The 22418-nt window shown below is 42.0% G+C and overlaps 1 protein-coding gene across 9 annotated transcripts in view; it reads right to left on the minus strand.

The window, feature by feature from the left end:
* Positions 1 to 22418, minus strand: part of dachd (dachshund d) — a 94134-nt gene that overhangs the window by 34697 nt on the left and 37019 nt on the right. For all 9 annotated transcript variants that reach the window (XM_069706951.1, XM_069706948.1, XM_069706947.1 and 6 more), the window contains exons 2-3: positions 11029 to 11144; positions 4252 to 4404 (exon numbers count right to left, since the gene is read on the minus strand). In XM_069706951.1, coding sequence (XP_069563052.1) covers positions 4252 to 4404; positions 11029 to 11144 — 269 coding nt within the window. The remainder of the gene's footprint in view (positions 1 to 4251; positions 4405 to 11028; positions 11145 to 22418) is intronic.

Consider the following 22418-nt stretch of genomic DNA (forward strand, 5'->3'; position numbering starts at 1 on the left):
TATCCCCCTCAAGGCCAAGCGCCACACGTGTTTTGCTTGGTCTGTGATCTGTAATTGTGGCATTTCCTGAGAGGCGCAGGAACAATCCACATTGTGCTTTGGGAGGTCTCCCTCTGCCCAACTAAAGAGTGCGAGGGAAAATCAAAGAAAAGACAACCCCCCCCCCCACACACACACACACACACACACACACACACACACACACACACACACACACACACACACACACACACACACACACACACCTCATTCCGTCTCTCTTTACATTTTGAAGCTGCTCCATCTCCATGTCTTTCAGTCTTTCTTTGCTGTGTCTCCCTACATACACTTCTTTTATATACATTTGTTTCCTCCTCTCCACCTCTCACTCAGGATGTTTGGTTATTTTGGCAGAGAGTCGAACTGGCTGTTTTTTTTTTTTTCTTTTTCTTTTTCCTTATAATTAATAACATTGATGCAAACAGGAAGGTCTAATTGTAATGAATATTTAATGCGAGGGAGAAACATTAGCCTGTTCAATTTACATCAACACAAAGACGGCGGCGGGCAATCCAACTCTACAAACAGTACAGAGTGTCCTTCACCGGCTGGCGCTGCTCTGCTTTGCTTTAAGCACTTCACAATACAAGATCTGCTTCACACAAACACTGAGACGAGGCACCTGTATTTTAGCCCGAGGGGGATTTTTTTTTTTCCCCTTCTTCTTCTTTCAGTTGTAGCTCTTTCTGATTAAATGGATCTATGTCCTTAGTGGTATTATCAGATGCATGCTCATTATCATATCAATTCCGATCATGGTTGGTAACATAATTTGTGTAAGTAAACACATCCGTTTTGCGTGGGTCTTAGTTTAAGCTAGATGATTATAAAGCGTCGGTCCATTTCCTCCGAGCAGCTGTGGTCTGAGTGTGTTCAAAACAGCATGAAGTCATTCCCCAGTCTGCACTCTGAACAACAGTCAGTCCAGTCCCAACAAAGCTACAGCCAAACATAGTTCCCCTTCTGCCCACTCCATGCTATATCAGTCAAGTGATTTATACGTTTGCTATTGGATAATAGGCCTGAGAGCGAGACATATTAAGCATTCACACACCAAAATACTCCGGGTCATAAATCAGCGATACTTTTGGAATGTTAAATAATTCTGTAATGAAGCTTTAACTTAAGCCTGCTGTTATTTTTCTGAAATTACAAACACGCTTCCATTAAAAATAAAACATATGAGTAGAGGTCTGGGGCCGGTTGAAGAAGACAACATGCTGCTCGCTGTGTTTCATGGCTCTACAGTGCCGAGCAGGCCATATATCTCCGGCGTATTATCAGGATGACTCCTGCTGGCCACCCTGTCACAGCAGAGTGCTTGATATAAACAAGAGATTGCTGCGACACCCAGTAATCAATATTAGGATGGTTTCAGTACCAAACATCATTTGTCTGTGCGACCATTCCTTTGACCAAACGAAGCATTAATTCAAATCATAAATCTGAGCTGATTTAAATCCGAGGAGAGTGAGGGAGAGAGAGAGGCCCCTGTCTGACTGCCTGCCCCTAATGATTTATTTTCTACATTTCTGCGAGCGAGAGATTTGTCCATACTCACTGACAGGTCACCTTCAAACGCCAGTGGCAGACTGTTCATCACCATGCAGACGAGCATCTCATCGCTGCAAGTAAATATTAAAGGAAAAGAATCCAATTGATTGTGGATGGGACCGAGAGGCGTCGCTGCCATATATTTCACTCAGAGAGCTAATGCTGTGGCCCGCGCATCCACACCGAGAACTGCTCCCCCTTGCCAGAATTATGATTCTACCGGGAGCCTGTGTGGCTGGCTGTGGGCTCAAGGTTACAATTTAAATTGTAAAAAGATAAAACAGTTTCTTATTAGCTCCATTGCCACAGCCTTGCTGTTGGTGCTCACATTTATCTTTATTTCTGTGACCTCGCAGGCTCGTATTCTCTTTTTTACACACTCCGTTCTCTCGGAGTGATGACCTCACACTTTATGCATTTTGCATTGTTAAATCTGCTTAGAAACGCATCCTGTTTTCATCTTGCGCACCAGAAGCTCCACGGTGTCAAGTATTACTGCAGAAATGTATTCAGGAGTCGAGCCATTTATTACAGTAAGTGAATCAAAACCTCAATTTAGCGACCAAAGCTACAGGGATTACATTTGGTTTATAATTTGGAATGGGCTCATGAATCCGCACTAACATACATTATCATTCTCTTTAATACACTAAGTGGTTGTGTGTGATATTACAGAAATCCTTCTGCATTTTAGGGCTGATAATTAATTGAAATGGCACATAGTGAAAAACCAGTGCTCTCACAGAAATTCAATTAGACCTTGTTAAAAGCTGATAGCTTTGGGAAACTGTATTCACAGTTTCACATTGCTATTAATTTTTTTTTCTTTCAACATAAAACACTTCAGGAGAAAACAAGACCCAGGTGAATGTTTTCAGTGCATACAAACTGAGCTAAAAGCAATAGCTATATAAACATTCCGAAAACAGTACAAAACACGGTATCATGCAAATATTTAGTTTAGGAAAATCACAAAACCAAATTTGAGTTGCCGAACATGAGGCCTGAGACGACATGCTTATCTCGCAATTTGGTACAATGACGATAGTTGGCTTTCAATTCCACGGGCATTGTGATTGGATATTACCATTACTGCAATTTTTGGTTTCTTTTCGAATACGAGACCATGGGAAAAAGTCTGGTCTTCTAGATATCATGAGTCATATTTCCAAAAACAATGCACATCCCTTCAGTCTGTCTTTTAGAGGTTGATTTCAGAAGCAGCATTGCCATGAACCCCTTGGATCTGAATTGAAGCCAAGCTAAAGGACAGTCTGGCATTAGAAACACAAACTTAGAGGTCGGTAGGCAATAGGCCGATATAGAAGTCTTATATTTGGCAGTTAAATGAAGTGCTGTTGTTCGGAAGTTGAATAAAGTACTGGGCAGTCATTTCAAGCAAAAATACTATTCAATATTTGCTTGGAACTATTATTTGACTGCTAGTCAAAATCCCACCGTGCCACACGTCCCACTGGAGCCTGGTAGCAACATGTTCTTCTTACCTTATGTTGTTTAATTAAGCAATATTACACGAGAGGGTGTGCTTTAACGTGATTATTGGCACGACATTGATGCGGTCAGTCCTCGTCCGTTTTATTGCTTTCTAGAGATGGTTTCTCAAACTGAATAAATACAACACACACAAACACAAAACTGCTCAGCCAGCTCAATCTTGTGGTAAGTAAGATAGCCGCTGAAAAAAGTTATCGATGGAGTCATGTATTTTTTAAGATCTTAGCACCGTGTGAGGTGTTACAACATTACCGGTCCAGCTGGCCTCCGCTGGGATTTTAAGTGCGCGACTATCCGTGGTATTATAGCAGGTGTTACGGTAAAAAAAAAAAAAAAAAAAAAAAAAAAAAAAAACAAAAGTCCATAAACCATCTGACTTTGTATTTTTTTTTTTAAGTCTAAATCACTGACCAAAACAATTCATATAGTTGCTGTGAACTCGACGTTTTCGGTCAGTAGCTGGTCGGACGCCAACAGTTAGCGGTTAACGGAAACTTAAAACGGTTGCCGCCGAGTTGTGTCGTTAAAGGTGAATATTTATCCGCTGTGAACAGGAAACCGGCGACCTCAAGGCGGTGTTCAACCAAGCTAACCGCTCTCTGGTTAATGGGCTAACTGTTAGCTGCTCGCTGTTATTACACCAGCTCAGTGTAAATAATACATTTAATATTGATTCAGGAATTAGCATCGCAATTAAAAAAACAACAACTAATTTACAAAAATGCCATTACTCAAGGGAATAGATGTTTTTCTCACCCCTGCAAGACAAACATTTACTTCGTCCTACAAAGCGTGATGGTATTCTGCCTGTAGGTGGTGCTAACGAAACTTGATGAATTCAAAGTGTCATAACTTTAAAAGTCATCGCTGTTAACAGTCTACACTATTTTCCCTTAATATGTGTATATTGATACAGACATGTTCGATTACACTGTCCATGTCTGAGCGTTTTTTTTAAAAATTTATTTCCCATTAAATTAGCACACATGTAATTGTGCGGTCTCGGAAGACGTACGAGTTCTCCGGTACGTAAGTCTGAATGTGTGTGTTGGTGTCTGCACAGGCACATAAAATAGTTTACAGGTTGCATTTCGCCTTGGATGTGTTCGTGACTGTGTGTGTGTGTGTGAAGGGCATCCTAACCGACACTGGAGCTGAGGTCTCCATTCTCTCCATCGGCCCCATGGTGGTTGGCGTTACCGTGGTAGCTGCTCATCGCCTCCAGCTTGATCTTCTTGACCTTCATGGCCTCTGCGATGGCTGCGTTGGCAGCTGCTGCCGCTGCTGCTGTCAGGCCTGGAGAGAGGAGGCAGAGGAGACAGAGCGCTTACAGACCGCTACATGTCTGCTGGGGCTGAGCCGCTGCACCTGCAAAACCTTTCAGAAACCTGCCTCGGCGAATCAGGAAAACAAAGAAAAGGGACTTTTGAAATAATAAAACAATGAATAATTTTATACACTATGGGGAATAAGCTCCTATGAGAACACAATTTGTTTTTGTTTTTTATCTTCTGACAGGGGACATCTTCACAGCGGGCTATCATGCTGATGAGATGGATCCCTGTGTGTGTGGCAGCATATGATTTTTATGAATGTTTCACCGACTACGGCATTCCTCCCCACAATATTGATGTATGTGTGCCTTGATGGGAACAGATGCAGTCAAGATAATAGTGGATGATGCAAGCATTTTGTGTGCGCAACTTATGATGCACAATATGTGTGTATAAACAGTATAATCGAGGCATAGCAATACAGCATGACACGAGAGGGTTCAGGGAAGGAAAAGTGAACCAGTAAGGTATTTCAAAGATAACTTCAGCTGCATTCAACAGATCTAATCATCCTGAATAATGCCTAGCACTTACATGCTGTAGTACCTCATAATAAGAGGGCCCTTCTGAGTGTCAAGGCGAGTCATCAAGCACAATTGAACACTATAAACAAATGTACCAAAGATTCAAGTTGTTTTATTCTTTGGCTTTGAGTGTGTTCAATACTTAAGAGGACAATGTGCAAACGTTAACTAAAGAATACAACCCATTAAAAAAAAAAAAAGCAGGTTTTTTTTACTTTCAGTATCATCTCTATTACATATATAAAAATATATTCTCTTGATCAGACAATAGGCAACAAAACCCCACAACTTTTAAAGTGGCAGTGAGATATGACACATGGGCACCGGGGAAAGCCTGAAAATAAATCACTCAAATTCATGTTTTTAAGACTGCCCATAAAACCTGAAAAGGAGCTTTCAAAATCAATTCATGAGAAAAAAAAAAAAAAACTAGAAATATAAAAAGGTTATTTTCTACAGTGAAAGACTTGCCTCTGCACTTCTCACATTTGCCAGCACAAATAGTCCCGCTTAATGGTAGCTTTAACATTACAATACGGAAATGATAATACATTATTCTGTATGCATATCACCTGAACATTTCTGACAACATGCCAAATAGCTCTGATAATTTTCCTTGGATTCTAATCAGGCCCAACCCTGCTGTTTTCCTAAGACAGACCAAGTGATTATTGACATCACATTTTAACTAATCATGTACGTTTGTGCAAACGACAGATATGTGCTGGAATAGGTGGTCGTCCACCTCCATTCAAAATGAACTTGATATAGTAACTCCGAGATTATAGACATACATATGCTGAGCACACTGCAGAGATCATAAAGCACTGGTTTGTCATTGTGGTAGTTCCAGGGTTTCTGGTGTATTGAACGTGACTGAAATCTTTATTCATGAGGCTGGTCTCAAACAGCAGGGACAGATAGCGCTAAAGCTCCTCCAGGCCTGGTGAGTCTCAGGAGAGTCCCACGACTCTTCTTGCCAACCCCAGCAACAAAATCAAAAATGCACGGCGAGAAAAAGATATGTACCTATTACCGGAATCGCTCATACCCACAATACGGTATATCACCTGCCCTCTTACAGGGAGCTGCCTGTACTTGATATGCGGGTTTGCCTTACGTTTGACGCAGAACAAAGCAACGTCTGCGTTTATCATCGCTAAGCTGTCACATCTCCGTGATGTGATTCAAAGCGGCTATTAGCCATGCATTTGAGTGGAGACGCGAGTACAAGGAGAGGTAGGAATCAAACACGTGGCTCTAATGGATACATGTGAGCATACGCAGACGCACAACACACACTGGCTAACACGCACGCGGCAGCGTAGCGGCCTGGACACCTTCTCCTCTCATCCCCAGCTGATAGGCAGATGGCGAGAGTCACTCTGAGCCGCTGACATGGAGGTGCATATAATTTAAAGCCTTGTTTGCATCTTAAAATACATCAGTACCATATTGACGTACAGTATACATCATGTCAGCGAGAGCCCTCTCGTTTGCAATGGGCCCTGGCTGCTGTTCCATATGCATAGGCAGAGCAGGAGAGGAAAAAAAAAAAAAAAAAAAGAGCCGTTGCCTCATAAGAAGGTGATACTTCTCCACATAATGAATGTGGCCTCTGCCCAGTCTGAAGGTCAGCCTTCATTTGTGTATAATGGGCAAGAGTCAACTGTTTTCCAAATGAGACGTATGCAGAACAGACTGCCGAGTAAATATTGAAATCACCTCTGGGCTGTTTGTGTGATAAATTCCCCCCACAAATCAGGTGCCGCTCAAAGGAGTGCTGCGGCGGAGCTTTTTCTGATGCTCTCTAACTTGTAAGAACACCGTGGTTTATTGCACCGCAGCCCGTCTGTCCTCACCATTTTATTTTTCTTTAGTAGACCAGACTAAACTGTAGGAACGATAAAACAAAGAAAGAAGGAAATTAACCCGCTTAGACGAAGGTGACGGGGCTTTGATGAAATGCGTGGTGGGTAAATAAAGGCTGAGAAATTGATTTGTACTATTGTGAAACAGGTGGAATGATCACTTTTCCGTTTTACATTTATCATTCCGCGGCGACCTCCACCTCGCCTCTGACTAAGTGACACAGTCCATAAATCGAAATCTTTGATCCGATAATTGTTTCATTTCAGCAGATCAATTGTCATACCCACACAACACACACCTCAACACAATGCACGTAATAAGGAAGCCGGGGAGATGTTGGCGCCCAACAACAGGTCTATTAAGCCACTAGAAAGTCTAAACGTCAACAAGACCAATCCCACTCAGTGCTAATCTGCATTCATTACTATGCAAACAAAACAATCCAGCCTCATATATTCTTTCAAAGTCACCTTTAGATTCAGACACTTTTCTCATATAGACGCTGCACCGGCGAGTCCGAATCCTCCTGAGCACAAAACAAACAGCGCATCGCAGTCGCATGTAGAGAGTCGCACCAGCGAGAGAACAGAGAAGGGAACATTTCGACAAATAGAGAATAGCATGGCACTGTCACATGGGGAGCACAAAACAGCAAATAACAGAGACAAGGTCTGATGGTAGCCCTTGGAGCAGCTGTCATATTAAATAATAATGAAGGATCTATTAATATGCAAAGGAAGCAGCAGCCGACTGGCTTAACGCTGTCATGCCTCTGCATATTGTCAGGATCTTCATCATTAATTAACATGCTAGCTGCCCCATACCTGCGCCAATGTCAGAACATTCTTACAACAAACACCCCAATGCCTGTGCCCTCCGCAACTAACTCGTATAATTAAATTAAAATCAGATTAACTTCACATCACGACACAAAAGACTGACTTTTACGACTTTCTCTAGCGGTGATTACATAAAAAATATATAATAATAATAATAATAACAATAATCATAATAATAATCATAATAATAACGAGAGCTTATCTGCTGTGTTTCAGTTCTGTTCTCTGTCAGGGAGTGCACCATGGGCAACAATGGAAACACACTTTATTTATCGGACGAGCAGGATAAACAAGAGAAGAGGCACTCCATGTCAATGAGCATGACCGCCTAATTTTATGCATGGACTGGTGGCAGCACATGACAAACTGGGGATGGGAACGACGCGACTCTTAGGTACACTAAACCACTTGAACTGTGCTATCCACATCATGACAAATTTAGTATCAATTACGGAGCGCGCTAACCTTATGACAAGCAGCTGACTGGAATAGGAGGGGCACAAAGAACTGACACTAAATTACCTGGTGCACACTGGATCTATTTTAAAGCAGCTTGAAGTGGCGACAGATTAGAGGATCCACTCTGCAGTCGAAGATGACATTCTAATTGTACATTGAAAGAGTATAAATATTACAATATGTCTCCTCTTGGAGTGCTTGTAGGAAAAACCAGCTCTGTGTGTCACCGAATCCCCCCCCCCCCCACACACACACACACACGTGTACAGTGCAGCCAGACAGCATTTGGAAATATTGTTTTTATCAGTAAAGTACAGGATGCTCCCCGGTAAGATGTAGGTGACATTCATTTCTCTAATGGTAAATGCAGTACTCTTGCGTTATTCAAAAGGTTGAAGCCATATCCAGGACATAAATGAATTATATTGAAGCTGCTGCTTAAGTAGTGGCCAGAGTGTGAGTGGAAGCCCCCCCGCTCCACTTTAAAGGAGATGTCATCTCAGTGTGGTGTCAGTCCGCAGCAAATAATCCGATTTGGGGGCCAATCTGCCTGTAATGCATCAGCAACTGGAAAGGCTCCAGCGTAACATACCCTCCTCCCTCCCCCCCCTCCCACCCACCCACCCACCACCCCCGGGGGCATGAACGCAAGCAAGGCAAGCACGCATTCAGACACTCACACATGTGCTTTCACACACATATGAGTGTATTTCCTTAAGTGGAAAACTAAGCATATTAAGATGTCCTTTTCTAAATGGAACTGGTGTCAAGGGCAAAGATACATATGTTAACAATGTGTTTCACATCGCCTCTCCGGTCCTGTTGAGTGCGAAGGAGACGTCTGTCCACTGGGTTTAATACAGTCTTTGATTTTAATATGATATGATGTGAGTGTATGTCTAATATCTAAAAAAAAAAAAAAAAAAAAAAAAGTTCACTGATTACAGTTCGCATGAAGAAATCAAAGCTGCACGCTGCGACGTTAAATCGTTTGACAACTTCCTGTATCTATCATGAAATGAGACTTTTTGGCAGTTTGGAGCATCAGTCAGCCAGCGTTGAGCGATACGCGGCTACAGGAAGGACACGCCGGCATCATACATTGCAACTGCTCAGAGAAGAAGCATGTCATTTCTCTCCTGTAACGTCAGAAGAAAAATGACATGCTAGTATGAAGAAAACATTTCATGTAGGGTTTGGGTCTTTCTCTGCAGCCCGAATTAAACGCTGCGGTGGCTTTTAAGTGAGTTTTAAAGATTTGGTGAAGCCCCGGGAAAAGCCGTCGGCCCATATTCCGTCCGTGTGTGCAGGCGCTAACTCATCTGAAAAATGAACTAATATGACATGACACGATAGTGTAACTATTTCAGACAGTTTCTCAATGTCGTTTTTTATCATCAGTCAGAACATTTGGACATGACAGGGAAGATCAATTAGTCGCCTACTTAGATACTAACTTATGTGTGGTCAATTATACTTAATTACTAATCTGTCAAAATCGGTAACTTCCTTGACGTTTAATGCTCAATACGGTCCTCGAAACAATAAATGGTTCCATTACAACGGAGAAACTGGTGTAAAAGTTCTGTCTCGCCACAGTTGGGAAGCTTAAGGCAGTTATGAGAAGAACCAAAAAAAAACCTCAATTACTTTATCTCTGCCCCCTGAATACCCTGACTAAATGTCAAGATCATAGAGTCCCTCTGGGCTTAAAGGGGATGATATCAAAAGGCTTTTCTGTTGCTTTATGTTCCACTAAATAACACGGCTCTTTCTCATCATTGTCCTTCTCTGTGTTCACTTCAGCCTTTAAGTTCGCCCTCTATACTGCAGCACAGATAGCCAGTGACCTCACCCTATTCCCAGAGTTCAAAGCGCTGGCCTGTGAGTCTCCATTGTACTGATTCACATGGATGGACTTGTGCTTAATATTGAATTTCAAAGTACTCATAGTTGCTGCTTTGTTGCCTCTCTGAGAAAGAGAAACAAATAGTCCCATTCTACTTTATTCTTTCACAGAGATGTAATTAAAATGTGTTCGGAAAGATAATCACCAGTCTGTTCAAATTGTTGTACACTAAAGATCACCACGGAAAACGCTGCCGTGGTGTTTTATCTCGTTGTAAAGTACCGCAGTTAATAGTTGGTTAAATACAATGTGCACTGTACTCCGAATGGGCATTCAAAGAGCTCCTTTCGACAGTATAATGTCATTAAAGACATATCAAGAAGGATAGCAAAATATGCAAATCAGAGCACTTACAGCCACCAACATCAAAGCAGCCACAATGAAGTCAGCCACAAATAGAACAAAAGCATTAGTTGCAATAAGAGTTGGCCCGGGGGTAAGTTAGGGCACAAACGGTTGTTGTTGATTCTTGTGGCGATAAGCTTGCTTTAGCATCACCCACTGCCTATGTACATATACCAGTGGAGTGGATTTAATCGCACTAATTAGAATGCACTCAAGGCAAAATGCAACATCTACTGGAATAATCTGAGAGAAAAGATCTCCACTCCAATTTATTCTCTCCCTCTTGGTTTCCGGGGGTTGAGCAGAGGATCTGTTTTTGGTAAACGAGTGAGCGGCTGGTGTCTGGTGGTTGGGTGCATGTGTCACTTTGGACTGGTTGCCATTTCGAGGACAAGCTGCGGGGAGGCCACTCGTAGGGAGGTTGTGTGTGTGTGTGTGTGTGTGTGTGTGTGTGTGTGTGTGTGTGTGTGTGTGTGTGTGTGTGTGTGTGTGTGTGTGTGTGTGTGTGTGTGTGTGTGTGCGTGTGTGTGTGTGTGTGTGTGTGTGTGATGGAGAGAAGAGAGAGATAGGAGAGACCCAGACAGAGTGAATGGGAGCCTTGGCAACAGAGCGCTACCGACTAAAAACCATACCATTACCTGTGGGCGGGATCATGCCAGGGGACATGAGACCGGGGACCGAGTGGGGCATGATGTGGGGGTTCTCCGGTGATGTCACGCTCTGGGTTCTCTTCGGAGGCCGGCCGGGTCTGGAGCTGCAAAACAGGGCAGAGAATGAGAGTGAGATGGGTGAGAGCTGAGGAGGAGACTGGCAGCGGGATGAGGGGGAGGAGGGGGGGGGGGCGTGTGGGTAGCGGCGGCGGGGGAGTGTTAACATTTGGAGCACTCCAGAATGCAATTCCATTCCAAAGAGCTAACATGTACTGTAAATAAATTTCTTTTCAAGGACAGTTGCTTTCTGCAGCTCAACATAATAGACTTCCATAACTAATTAGATTACACGGTGAATTCATTTCCTTTATTGAAGATCAACCACTTTTTGATGCATAATTCATAACCCGTACCTCGTTACCTGTTCCTCCGTATTAATATCCCCACACTATTTGAATTGCCTCGTTTGCATATGCTAAAATCCAGTGCGCGGCCCTCGGCCTGGAAATTACATGTTAACTTGTTATAATTATTGCAGTCAGGCCACTATTGATTTATGAGACTTTTAAAAACCAAATATGTGTAGTTCTGGTAATGAATGATATTTTAAGGTTCTTCAGGAAATTAAAAGGCAATGGCTGCCTTAGGAAATGTTCTGCTTGCTTGATTTAATGCGTGCCTTAGCTGGAAGGTGGTGTGACAGAGTGATTCAGACCTGTTGGACGGTTCTGATGGGGGAGTTTTATTACACCAAACGAGGGGCACAGATCCAGCTGTGATAAATGACTGTGCCACCTCACTGTGGAGGAGAAAAGGGCCTTCAAAGCAGATACACCCCTGACTTTCCACACATCTTACTCATTCACTTATTAATACAGCTTCGAGTTTCAATCAATACCTACTTTGCTGGCTTATAGTTGCAAAGAAAAGCCTACAGGGTGAAGGAAAAAAAACACACAATGAGCATGTAATGGGCCAAGATACTATAGAGCTATATTCTTTATGAACCAGGAGCTGGATGTCTCGGCTGAAGATGAATTATGGTGACTTGACACAGGTGACATATTGGCTTCATACATTATTTCACATACAAAAGTCCATTTCAAGCTTTAGCGGGATACCAAGTTCTCTGCAACATGACCCGAGTTAAATCCATCTTTAAAAACACCGAAGGGTTTCCGCAGTCGGCTGTGACTGGGAGTGAATTTTACAACCTTTTTTTTTTTTTTTTTTTTTCCATCTTGTGCACAAATATATCTTCGTAGGTACTAATTATGTTAGTGGCATAACACATCATTGTGGTCACAAGAGTCATAAAAAATTATTCTATTGCCTTCTTTTTTCATTTATTGTCTGCAAGTAAAGTTAGTTATTACTTTCCCAGACATAATTTCAATCTTCGTCATATGATTTTTAATATGGACACAAAGTTATGGGGTTTTTACAATCACTGCAACCAGTTGATGATCTCCTCTGACTTAACAATAATGTCTTATTCAGGGCTTTATCAAGCAGTACAGCGTATGCAGCCGTTTGTGTTACAGTACATTTCACTACATTTCCCAAAGGCAGTATCTACAGAGTGATGCAGTGTTTTAGTTCACATACCACACAGCCTTAGTGGTGGAATTTATTCAGCCATGTCTTGTGAGGTTTATTTACCTCAGTCCTGCTAATAGAGTGCACTCACTCTATCTGTCTGAATGTGCTGACTCTCTCATAAAGCGGCTCTGGAGGTTTTTAGGGACTAAAAGCAGACCTTCAACCAACTGTGTCCCTTCGGAAAGGGGAAATACACAAGTGATAGAAAGAAGTATCAAGAGGGAGAGCGAATGACAGGAAGGCGAGAGGAAGGCAAAGAGATTGGGAGAGGGAGAGAGAGAGAGAGAGAGGGGGGGGGGGGAGAGAAAGAGGGAGGACCAGAAAGAGAAACGAGTGCCCCCTCAACCTAGGAAGGTCTGGAAACGTAATTCCTATTTCTATAGAAGCACCTCTTTGATCTTATGAGAGGGAGAGATCGCAGACAGTTTTGCTGTCATCACTTTCACTTGTACTCTGGTTGAATTATGTATGAAAGACCTCAATAGAGGGTATGTGATGGGTAAAAGGCTTTTTACTAACAATACTAAAAGCAAAAAAAGGCCCTCAAATGGACAAAAAAAATAAAATTGTCACGTCAACCTCAGATCATGTCAAAGGATGTGAACCCGGGTACAAAAGCCCGGTTAGGTAAAGGTAATGTTTAGATATGCTGCGGGAGAATCTGTCCGTGTGTTTAAAGGGATTGCATTTCAGCTACTCTCTGCACACAAATAACACTAGCCGGCCATGAAAGCAATACGGCAACTGAAACGGAGCTTTGAACTGAGGAACCTCCGAGCAACAGGAAAGCCTCTCAGACATTAATGTTACTGTCTCCTCTCCTTATGGCTGAGTAGGTTTCTAAATTTGCAGAAATGCCACACACTTTGCAATAAAGGAGGGAGAGGTGACTTATTTCCCCCTTTTTTTTTTTTTTTTCATTCTTTTTTTCGCTGTAGTTTGGTATCATGTTCCTTAACAATGTGTAATTCAGGGCCTGATGCTTAAAATCCAAACACATTCATGCTGGTCGGAGCCATCCAGGCTAACAAGCTGGGTCCAGAGAGGAACTCAACCTGGCCTCAAACAAAAGAGCCGGGCTATTTATCAAGCAGCAGATGCTGATTCCCTAAATAGCCTGGCACAGAAACCCCTGCAAACTAGGCCATTATTGCAGAAAAAAAGATAGCACAACTGGATTTACGATTGGAATTTTGGTACATTTGGTGCATTTCTTATCTGCAGTTGTCTTTTATAATCTTTCTAGCCTTCTTTTTTTTAATTATTTTTTCCTCTCAAAAATGTTTCAGAAGATAACTACCTCTGGGTTTTAAACTGGACTTGTTTGGACAATATTATTCCTGTGCTGGAGGTCAGTCATGAAAGAATTTTATTTCAAGCTTTATTTATATTTACACTAAAGATATCCAGGGCCCTCATATCGCTGGCTTCAATTAAGGAAACAAAATAGGGCCCGCCAGCTTTGGGCCGGGGCCACAAATATGTTACACATCTATTCTCTCGTTTTTGTTTTGCTGCCATGGTGAAAAGAAAATAGTGGTGAACTTTCCCTGAACCAGACTTCCTTTAATGGCCCGGCCGTGTGTTGACCCAGCAGAGTCGGCTGGAATCTGATACTATCCAACACACTACGCTGCGCAGGCAATCAGATTACACGGGGCCCAACAATACACTCCACACGAGTCCAATTTCAGCACGACAATGCAATAAAAGCACAATAATTAAATTCACATTCTCACCCCGTTTACAGGAAGCCAACACGAGGTGATGGGTATAATAAGAGGTATAATATCACATGAGATATCAGGATGGTTTTTGATCTCATGGCGAAATTTCTGACATCTCCCTATCAGAGTCTTTTTCTGACGACGGAAGCAGTGACTGAGATCTTATTACCCAGAATGCTGTTAATGCAGTGATTATGATCTGTTATAAATCAATTGAAACCACAACTGTAATGTTTATCCCAAGTGAGCACGCTCCCTTAGTGGATTTAGTTACACACAAAAATCATCTGCTCCTCCCATCTTCGGATATCTTTAGGAATTCAACCTGATTATGTCAGTGAGTGGAGTTTGCAGAGAAAGAGCATAATATTATTTCCTGCTGGTTCTGATTGAGCCATTAACCTTTTATCTCGCTCTTTTGTTTGACGTTTCTAAAAGGTACGGATGAAGATATTTATTCCATTTCCGCCCAGTCGGCCAAAACAAGCGAGTGAATCATTCGTCTGGGGCTTGTGTAAACAAAAGGCCTCTCCAGGTCTCTGCCAATCAGGCCTTATAAAATATTAACCCAATGTCATTGCCCTTTTAAAATCTCTCACCTAGAATTCCCTAATTGTTCCTTTTCTTTATCTCTCCAGTGCAGAGAGTAAATAAATTAACAAAATAGCTTTTATCGCCCTGAGTAACCTTTTAACTGAAGGATTATCTGGGGTTTATTTTTCATTTCTCGCACAGCGATAGCAGAGCATGCCCCATTGATTGGTTTGCTGGGGTGGTGACCAGCCATGAAAACAAGGTCTTATTGATAAAACAAAGCAGGCTCCTTACCTTTTAAGTGCCAGGTCAGGCAGAAATTCAGAGGCCCCAGACCATCAGGGGCCTTAATATGCTGAGTTTAGATGTTTTTTTTTTATTATTATTATTTGGTTCAATCAAACGGTTTAAAAATATGCACACAACTCCTCCGAGAGGTTAACTATGTTTGTTGAAAGACAGGGATAACATGTCTGTGGTGTGTTACTGCCAATTTAAAATCCCCACAGGTAAGATAACAACGTTGGTTGAAAGAAAAGGATGAAATATTTAACTTTAATTCTAGAAATTAGTTACTTAACTAATCTGCTATTTGTTTTCTTGGCTTTAAAGAAAAACAATGCCTTATGGCAGGAAAAGGAAGACAGACTTGCAAGTATCCATCCTAAAATTAAATTCAAACTAAACTGCAGGGGGGAAATGGAACAAATAGTGCTTTTCCCGCTGTAGATTTGTGATGATAACATATATGTCTAATTAATTATCAGCTGATTGGAATGTGATCCCAGCTCTCTGGCTCCCAATTTAATCAGCTGCCTTAAATGGAAGATAGAAGAGTAATGTCAGCAAACACAGGAGGGGAGATAACATCCCTGTCCACGCTAACGAAAAGATAAAGGAACCAATAAGTAGTTTATTAATTATCTACATATTTCCAGAGGATTTATTATTTGACTTTCTAGAAAAAACACTGACAACGAAAAATATTTTGATCATCAATTAATCATTGAAAGAGTGTTCTCTTGTTCCAGCATCTAAAATGTGACGGTTGACTGCTTTTCTGTGTTTTATATCATTCAAACGGAATAAATTTGGGTTTCAGTCAAATGAAACATATGAAGGTGTCAATTTGAGCTTTAGGATGATTATTTATTGACTTTTTTCTGACATTTTGATAAACCAAACCTAAAAATTGTCAAATTAATTCATAATGAAACTAATCATGAGTTGCTGCCATACACAACAACGTAATTGTGAATCATAACAATTTGACAAAACAAAAGCGGTGGAAATGACAGGGATATATGTCGCCTTCAACCAAAAGGAACAAAAAAATGATTTATATTTCCTGCTGACCTTGGCAGTCTATTCGTTGTGATGATCGTAATCTCAGAGTCACCGTGTGATACATGGGAATGTATTCACTCATCCATCTTTTTCATGCATCCATCTATCCTCACCCTCATCTTGTATCTGTATTTGCATTGAACCTATTCTTGGATTATCTCAATCAGCTTCCCCTTGCACCTGTCAAACGCCGCCTCGCACAGGTAGCCACATCGCACTTATCTGATCTAGATAGCTGGATTACAGCGAGTTTGAGAGTGCGAGGAGAGAAGGGGAGAAAAAAAAACAACACACTTTTATTTATTAGGGTTGGGAACAGCTGCATCCGCCTGCAAACTGTGAACCTTTGTTACAGAACAATATATCACAGATCAAATGGTGTGAAATCAAAGGCGGGAGAGAGTTAGCATCAATCCCACTAAAACCCCTTTTAAAGTGCTGTCTGTGCTCTGATCCCTGTGTGGACTAATGTGCGGGGCCGAGATCAGTGGTAGTTGGGAGAGTGGGTGCCTTCCTGGTGCCTTTGTCTAGGCTCAGGCCTGATTAGAACCACGCTGGGGTGAGACCATCGCAGTGTCTGATGGTACTGAGGAACTCCGAGCCAGTCACGCTCCTTCCACTGCCCTCGAGCCCGTGTCACGAGAACCAACAGCGGGGCTTTTTCGGAGCAAAACCACTGTTACAGTAGCTACAAAGAGCTCAGTCTTGTAATCACATTCTATTAGAGCCGTTTGAAGCCTCTCAGCTGTGAAATGGAATCTAAAAAAGATCTAAAACATGATAAATTGCTGATTATTCCCATGCATCATTAATGTTAAAAGCTGATTTCATAATTGTATGTCCCGTAACTACAGAGTCTCAGATTGTTTAGTATCACATCAACAGAGTGTGATAATGAGTAAGCAGACTTCCTACATCACGGGAACTGATGAGGAAAGCCTAATTGGTTGACTTTTCCATGCCTAATGGATGATTCTCTTAATTAAAAAGATACTGTACCAAATGTTAGAAATCAGATAGTGCTTTAAGTAAATGCAGTTAATCAAATGTATGAGAATGAGCACTTCCAGGAAAGCCTAAATGAGATTGGTAGATATGATTTTGCTCCAATATTTATTAATTGCAAGTGCCTTTGGTTAGCAAAACAGAACAGGTCTTATCTTCAAACTGCGAGGAAATTTCATCTAACCACTTGCACTGATCTCTCTTTTTCATGAACTGCGATGCATATGAAACAAGTCTTCAAAACAAGGCTTTAAAAACTTACCCAGTCAGGGTGCCTTTGAGGATATTTAATTAAAATCTAATCCTGCATTCATTAAGGCTCACATAAATTAAGCTGTCATTCATAAGATTTATGGATTCTCATTTGCATATTGCATACAATTCATCAATTACTCAAGTATGAAAGGAGCGCATTTCCCTTGGAGCTGCCTGCTAGCCTGCCAACATTTGAAATGAGAGAAAGAGCACGACTGTCAGGCATTCACTGCAAACTTTTCCCCACAATGTCTGTGCGCTGATTAATCTCATTTTCTAGGCATCCCTTACAAGATTGTACACAGTCCAGCTGCACTTTTCAATTATTTCTCCTGTCCTCTCAACTAACTTTGAAAGCAGGACGGGCTAAATGTGGACTCGAGGCTACTTTAGTCTTTATGTATATAACATGTCTTTTTGCCAGGGTAATCATAAATTAGAGAGAGGGGTTTTAGAGATCCTAATAGAAAGGAAATGTAGTAATTTTATTGCAAATCCCATCAGGCAAATATTCTGCATGCTATAATAGCACATTTCCTGTCACATTTAGAGAGGAACACATCCAGCAGGCATTCTGACAGAGGGAGAACGAGAAAAAAAAAAAAAGGAAAAGAGGGGGAGGGTGGACGGATGAGAGTGAGAGTGGCAGAGAGAAAACAAAAGAGAGGGGGAGAATCTTAGCGCTAAACACATAAAAACTCCCTTTTTGGACATGAGGCTATGGGAAACACAGTATGGAGTAAGTGCTTAAACCAAGCGGAGCGTGAACGCATCTAAGATAAAAGGTCAGGCAAAAACAAACAGACCACTCGCGAGGACGAATGGAATTAATTGACTCATTAATATGCATGGCTAATAAAGCTCAAAATCCTAAAACAAAAATCATTGTCAACCATTCCCTTTTAATGGCTCTTATTTTCAGCTTGAGAAGAGCGGGTCTACAGGGTGTATCAATCTTAGGAGGGGTGGAGTTCCTCCAACCAAACAGGCTCGGGGTAACCTCAGTGTTGTATGCTCATGTCCTCCCCACCAGACAAAGGCAGAGTTGTTCTGGTGGAGGGATTAATTGAGAATTAATCCCAGTTTCTGGCAGTGGAACAGACCGGCAGTTAGAAGTGAAAGTCATCCTGAAGGGTAGTTAATTGGTTCCCCATAGCAAAAGCTTTGGAGAACAGAAATCAAGCTGCATTTTCATTAATCCTCCCCATTGTTTTGTGAAATTGTTGTGGAGAGTGACTTCAGATAGAGTCAATAGTTAAGGCTTTTAATTTGCTTTTAATTCTGCCAGTGGGGTGACAATTAACAAACCCCGAAGAACAATAGCTGTTAAAATTATGCGTTCGATTGCCTCTAAATGACTCTGAAATCAAAAACCGATAAGCAATTAATATACTGTACTCTACAAATGGTAAGTACCTCCAACGTGCTTGATGCGCTCCATCTCCCTCCGTCTCTGCCTCCATCTCGCTCTATATATATCACTCGCTCACTACTAAAGCTTTTGAACTTTGGGAATAGCACCACCAGATTGTCGGATGTGATTAATTTCAGGTCTAAATGGACACAACAGACAGAAAGGGTGATGTAATCATAACATGAGGAGACACAGTGACTAACAGCAGAGATGGAGGAGGAGGAGGAAGAGGAGAGAGAGAGAGAGAGAGAGAGAGAGAAAGAGAGAAAGAGAGAAAGAGAGAAAGAGAGATTGGAAGGAAAAAAAAACAAGAGGGAAGAGAGATGGAGCAGAAGAGACAGCAAAGGGCTCACAAACACACTCTGAGTTCAAGCTAAACAGGAAGACTGCGGTGATTAGCATTAATTGCACTGAGGATTGGAATCCTGTGTGAAACATTAAACAAAAATTATCTACTGTTTACATGGTTTTTTTGGTTGTTGTTTTTTTTCTTCTTGATTTTTTTTTTTTTTTCATTAATTAATGAAAAGTAAATACTTGGAGGAGTCCAAAAATGATCTAGGGAGGAAAAGAACTGTTTACATAATCAGGAAAAATGTTCCTGCCCCCTCTCTCTTCTCTCTCTCTGTATACATGGAAAGGTTAGGGCTCGGGCCTGTTTCTCACTGTTTCCCAGTCAGAAGTAACAGTGTCTGTTCCCCTGAGTGCCGACTGCTGTGTGAGAGTGTTTGCATATTTAGAAACAAGCGGCCCTGTTTATGCAGCCCCACTCTCGCTGCTCAAGTTCACTCCAACGCAAGCCCTGATCAATTTGGCCAGCTGTGCTTTAAATGCTGTTTACAACAATAACATCTCTGCTAACAGAGCAGAGCAGAGCACGCACACACACTTCCCAGAGAGAGAGAGAGAGAGAGAGAGAGAGAGAGAGAGAGAGAGAAACAACTTCAGAGGGAGCCCCCAGCCTGCACATTCCCAGACGAGCACTTGTACTGAGTTAAAGACGAATCAAAGCCTGACTCCTCGGCAAGACATGGAAGAATTGGATTCCGTCTCTGTGATCCTTCCAGAAGAATCGCTCACTGTGAGCAAAGAGAGGAAATAACAAGAACTCAAACTAGAGTCCCACCCTGAAGTGGGCCAACGTGAAGGTGGCACGTTCCAGTTCAAGGCTTTCCTTCTTGATGAGCGATTGGTGCAAAATAAAATGTCAGGATCACTAAAATCCCCTCAAACACACATGACAACTGCTTTCTGCAAGCTGCCGGCGCATTTTACAAATAACTCGGCTCGGGTGAGATACCTTGAGACTTGAGATTTCTCTTAAAAGCTAAAACTCCATTTAGGCCTGGCAGGAGAGCAAATAGGCCTACTCAGCAGATAGCAGTGAGGCTGCTGGTGTGCTCTCGCTTGATGATATAATTCTTAATGTACAGCTTGACTAGACATAAATCTTACCCAAGCATCACCTCACCTGAATTCTTTTCTCTCTCTCTCTTTCTCCCTCCCTCTCTCATGATGAATTGTTTGCTACATCTCGGAGACTAAAACCCTTCAACCTCTTCAAACCCGGGTTTCTAATAACGCGTAGGTGCTGGGGAGAGGTGACAGCATGATGAATATCACAACAGACAGCTCCAATATGGGACAATTTTACCAGATCAATATCTCACTGCAATATCAGAGAAAAGGAGCTGATATTAGTCTACACAGTGTATTACAGATGGGGTACATTTCTTCTCTCTGCACTCCCAGTGAACCCAGGCTATATTTCATCCATGTCGGCGATGGTTTACACACTCACAAACACTCTGGAAACTAATCATAGCATGGTAGCCACGCCAGATGCATCTGCTTAAAATTATCCATATGTGTGACGCGCCCATAACCCCTTGTTCAACGCGGCGACGGACTTGCAAATAAACTGTGAATCACATTAGAGGATGTTACAGACCATTATTTCTAGTGAGAACAAATGTTTTGTCACATTCTAATAGAGCGATCACAGGCGTCATGTGGGAGATGCAGCTTTTGTTCCAGGGAATCTCACATTTCTCACATTTGTGTAAAAATAAAAAATAAAAATACACACATGGGAACTGAATAATCAAACCGTACAAGTTTCTTTGACTAAAATGCAGCTGCTGTCACAGACTATAAAATATTTAACAAGGCTGATCAGATCCACGATCATAAAAGATGCCAGAAAACAAATAAATCTGTCATTGCTTCACAACATATTCAAAAATTATTCTGTTGTTTTGTGCCTTTTAAATCTTGGAAAAGAAACAAACAAATCCCAAATAAACAGTTGCTTTTGTAATCAAACGGTACATACATGTTTATGTGTGATTAGAAGGGCCTGAGTCTAATTTGCTGTGAGAATAAATTACGGTTCAGGGGGATTCATCAGAGTACAAACATTTGTTGAGACCGAGATGAATAAATCAATCACCAATGCTCTCTGACAAATTAACTGACAACTGCTCTCTCCGTCGAGCTCCGCGCTAAACACCACGGTCAAGTAACGTGTGCCTGAAGAAATAGAAAGAGACACCTTTTACTTCCAAGGGAGACGGATGCATATAGGGAGAGAGCGAGACGGAGAGAGGAGGAATGAGAACGAGACTGAAGGAGGTAATGCAGACGTTGCTAACGCTTAATATCTTCTCTCTCCAGGGGGCCGGGGCTGAGGGCCCCACTGCTGTCAGCTGCAATAGGACCGGTCTTTTTGTGAGTGCCCAAGGTTCGTTAAGGGCTATTAATGGAACACAGTATCCCTTGTGCAGGGAACTTGTCAGTGTTTCATTAGAGACTGATAAACATATAATACATAAGTGTCAAACCCAGTGTGTGTGCAGTGTGACGTGGTGGCGGGAGGGGAGAGGGGGATTTTTGGATTGCACTGCCACAGTCATTCCCGTGCTTTGGGATGTCACAAAGAGGGAGGAGACACATCGGGACCTGTTGATCGCACTGCTGGCATGAGAGGACGTCTAGAACTGGGCTGCAGCGTGGCAAACATTGAAAGGTATTACAGTCTTTCAATGGTGATCCGAGTGAAGAAAAGCAGTTTTAAGTCGATATCTCGCTTAGATAAGACGAGCTGGCGTATCTCCTGTAGTTCCCTTCTCGCAGCTTGAGCCCAAAGTAGAAGGAAAAGAAATACATCATATTCAATTAAAGTTCCTTTTTCGCCACTACTGAACAAATCAGCCCACAGCTGGGACTCTGGGTCTAGTTCACAAAGTCCTTTTGATCATTTTGAGGCAGTAAGAGAGTTTGGAGTCCCATGGAGTACGGGACCAAGCTGATCTTATTATGATAATTGGGGTACATCAACTTCAGATAGCACTAATGGAGTGAGATTTCAGTGATCAAGAGCGCACATTCGACTGTGGAAGCAAGTTCACTTTTTAGAAGGAGGCATTATGCAATGCTCTGGTTGTGTTCCCAGTGGGCAGCAACTGAGACTGCCAGCGCAACCAAGAGTGTGC

The sequence above is a fragment of the Brachyistius frenatus genome, unplaced genomic scaffold (assembly GCF_029030835.1).
Source record: "Brachyistius frenatus isolate BFR_SWC_R1_liver_20210118 unplaced genomic scaffold, ASM2903083v1 Contig_66, whole genome shotgun sequence".
NCBI classification, from domain to species: Eukaryota; Metazoa; Chordata; class Actinopteri; family Embiotocidae; genus Brachyistius; species Brachyistius frenatus.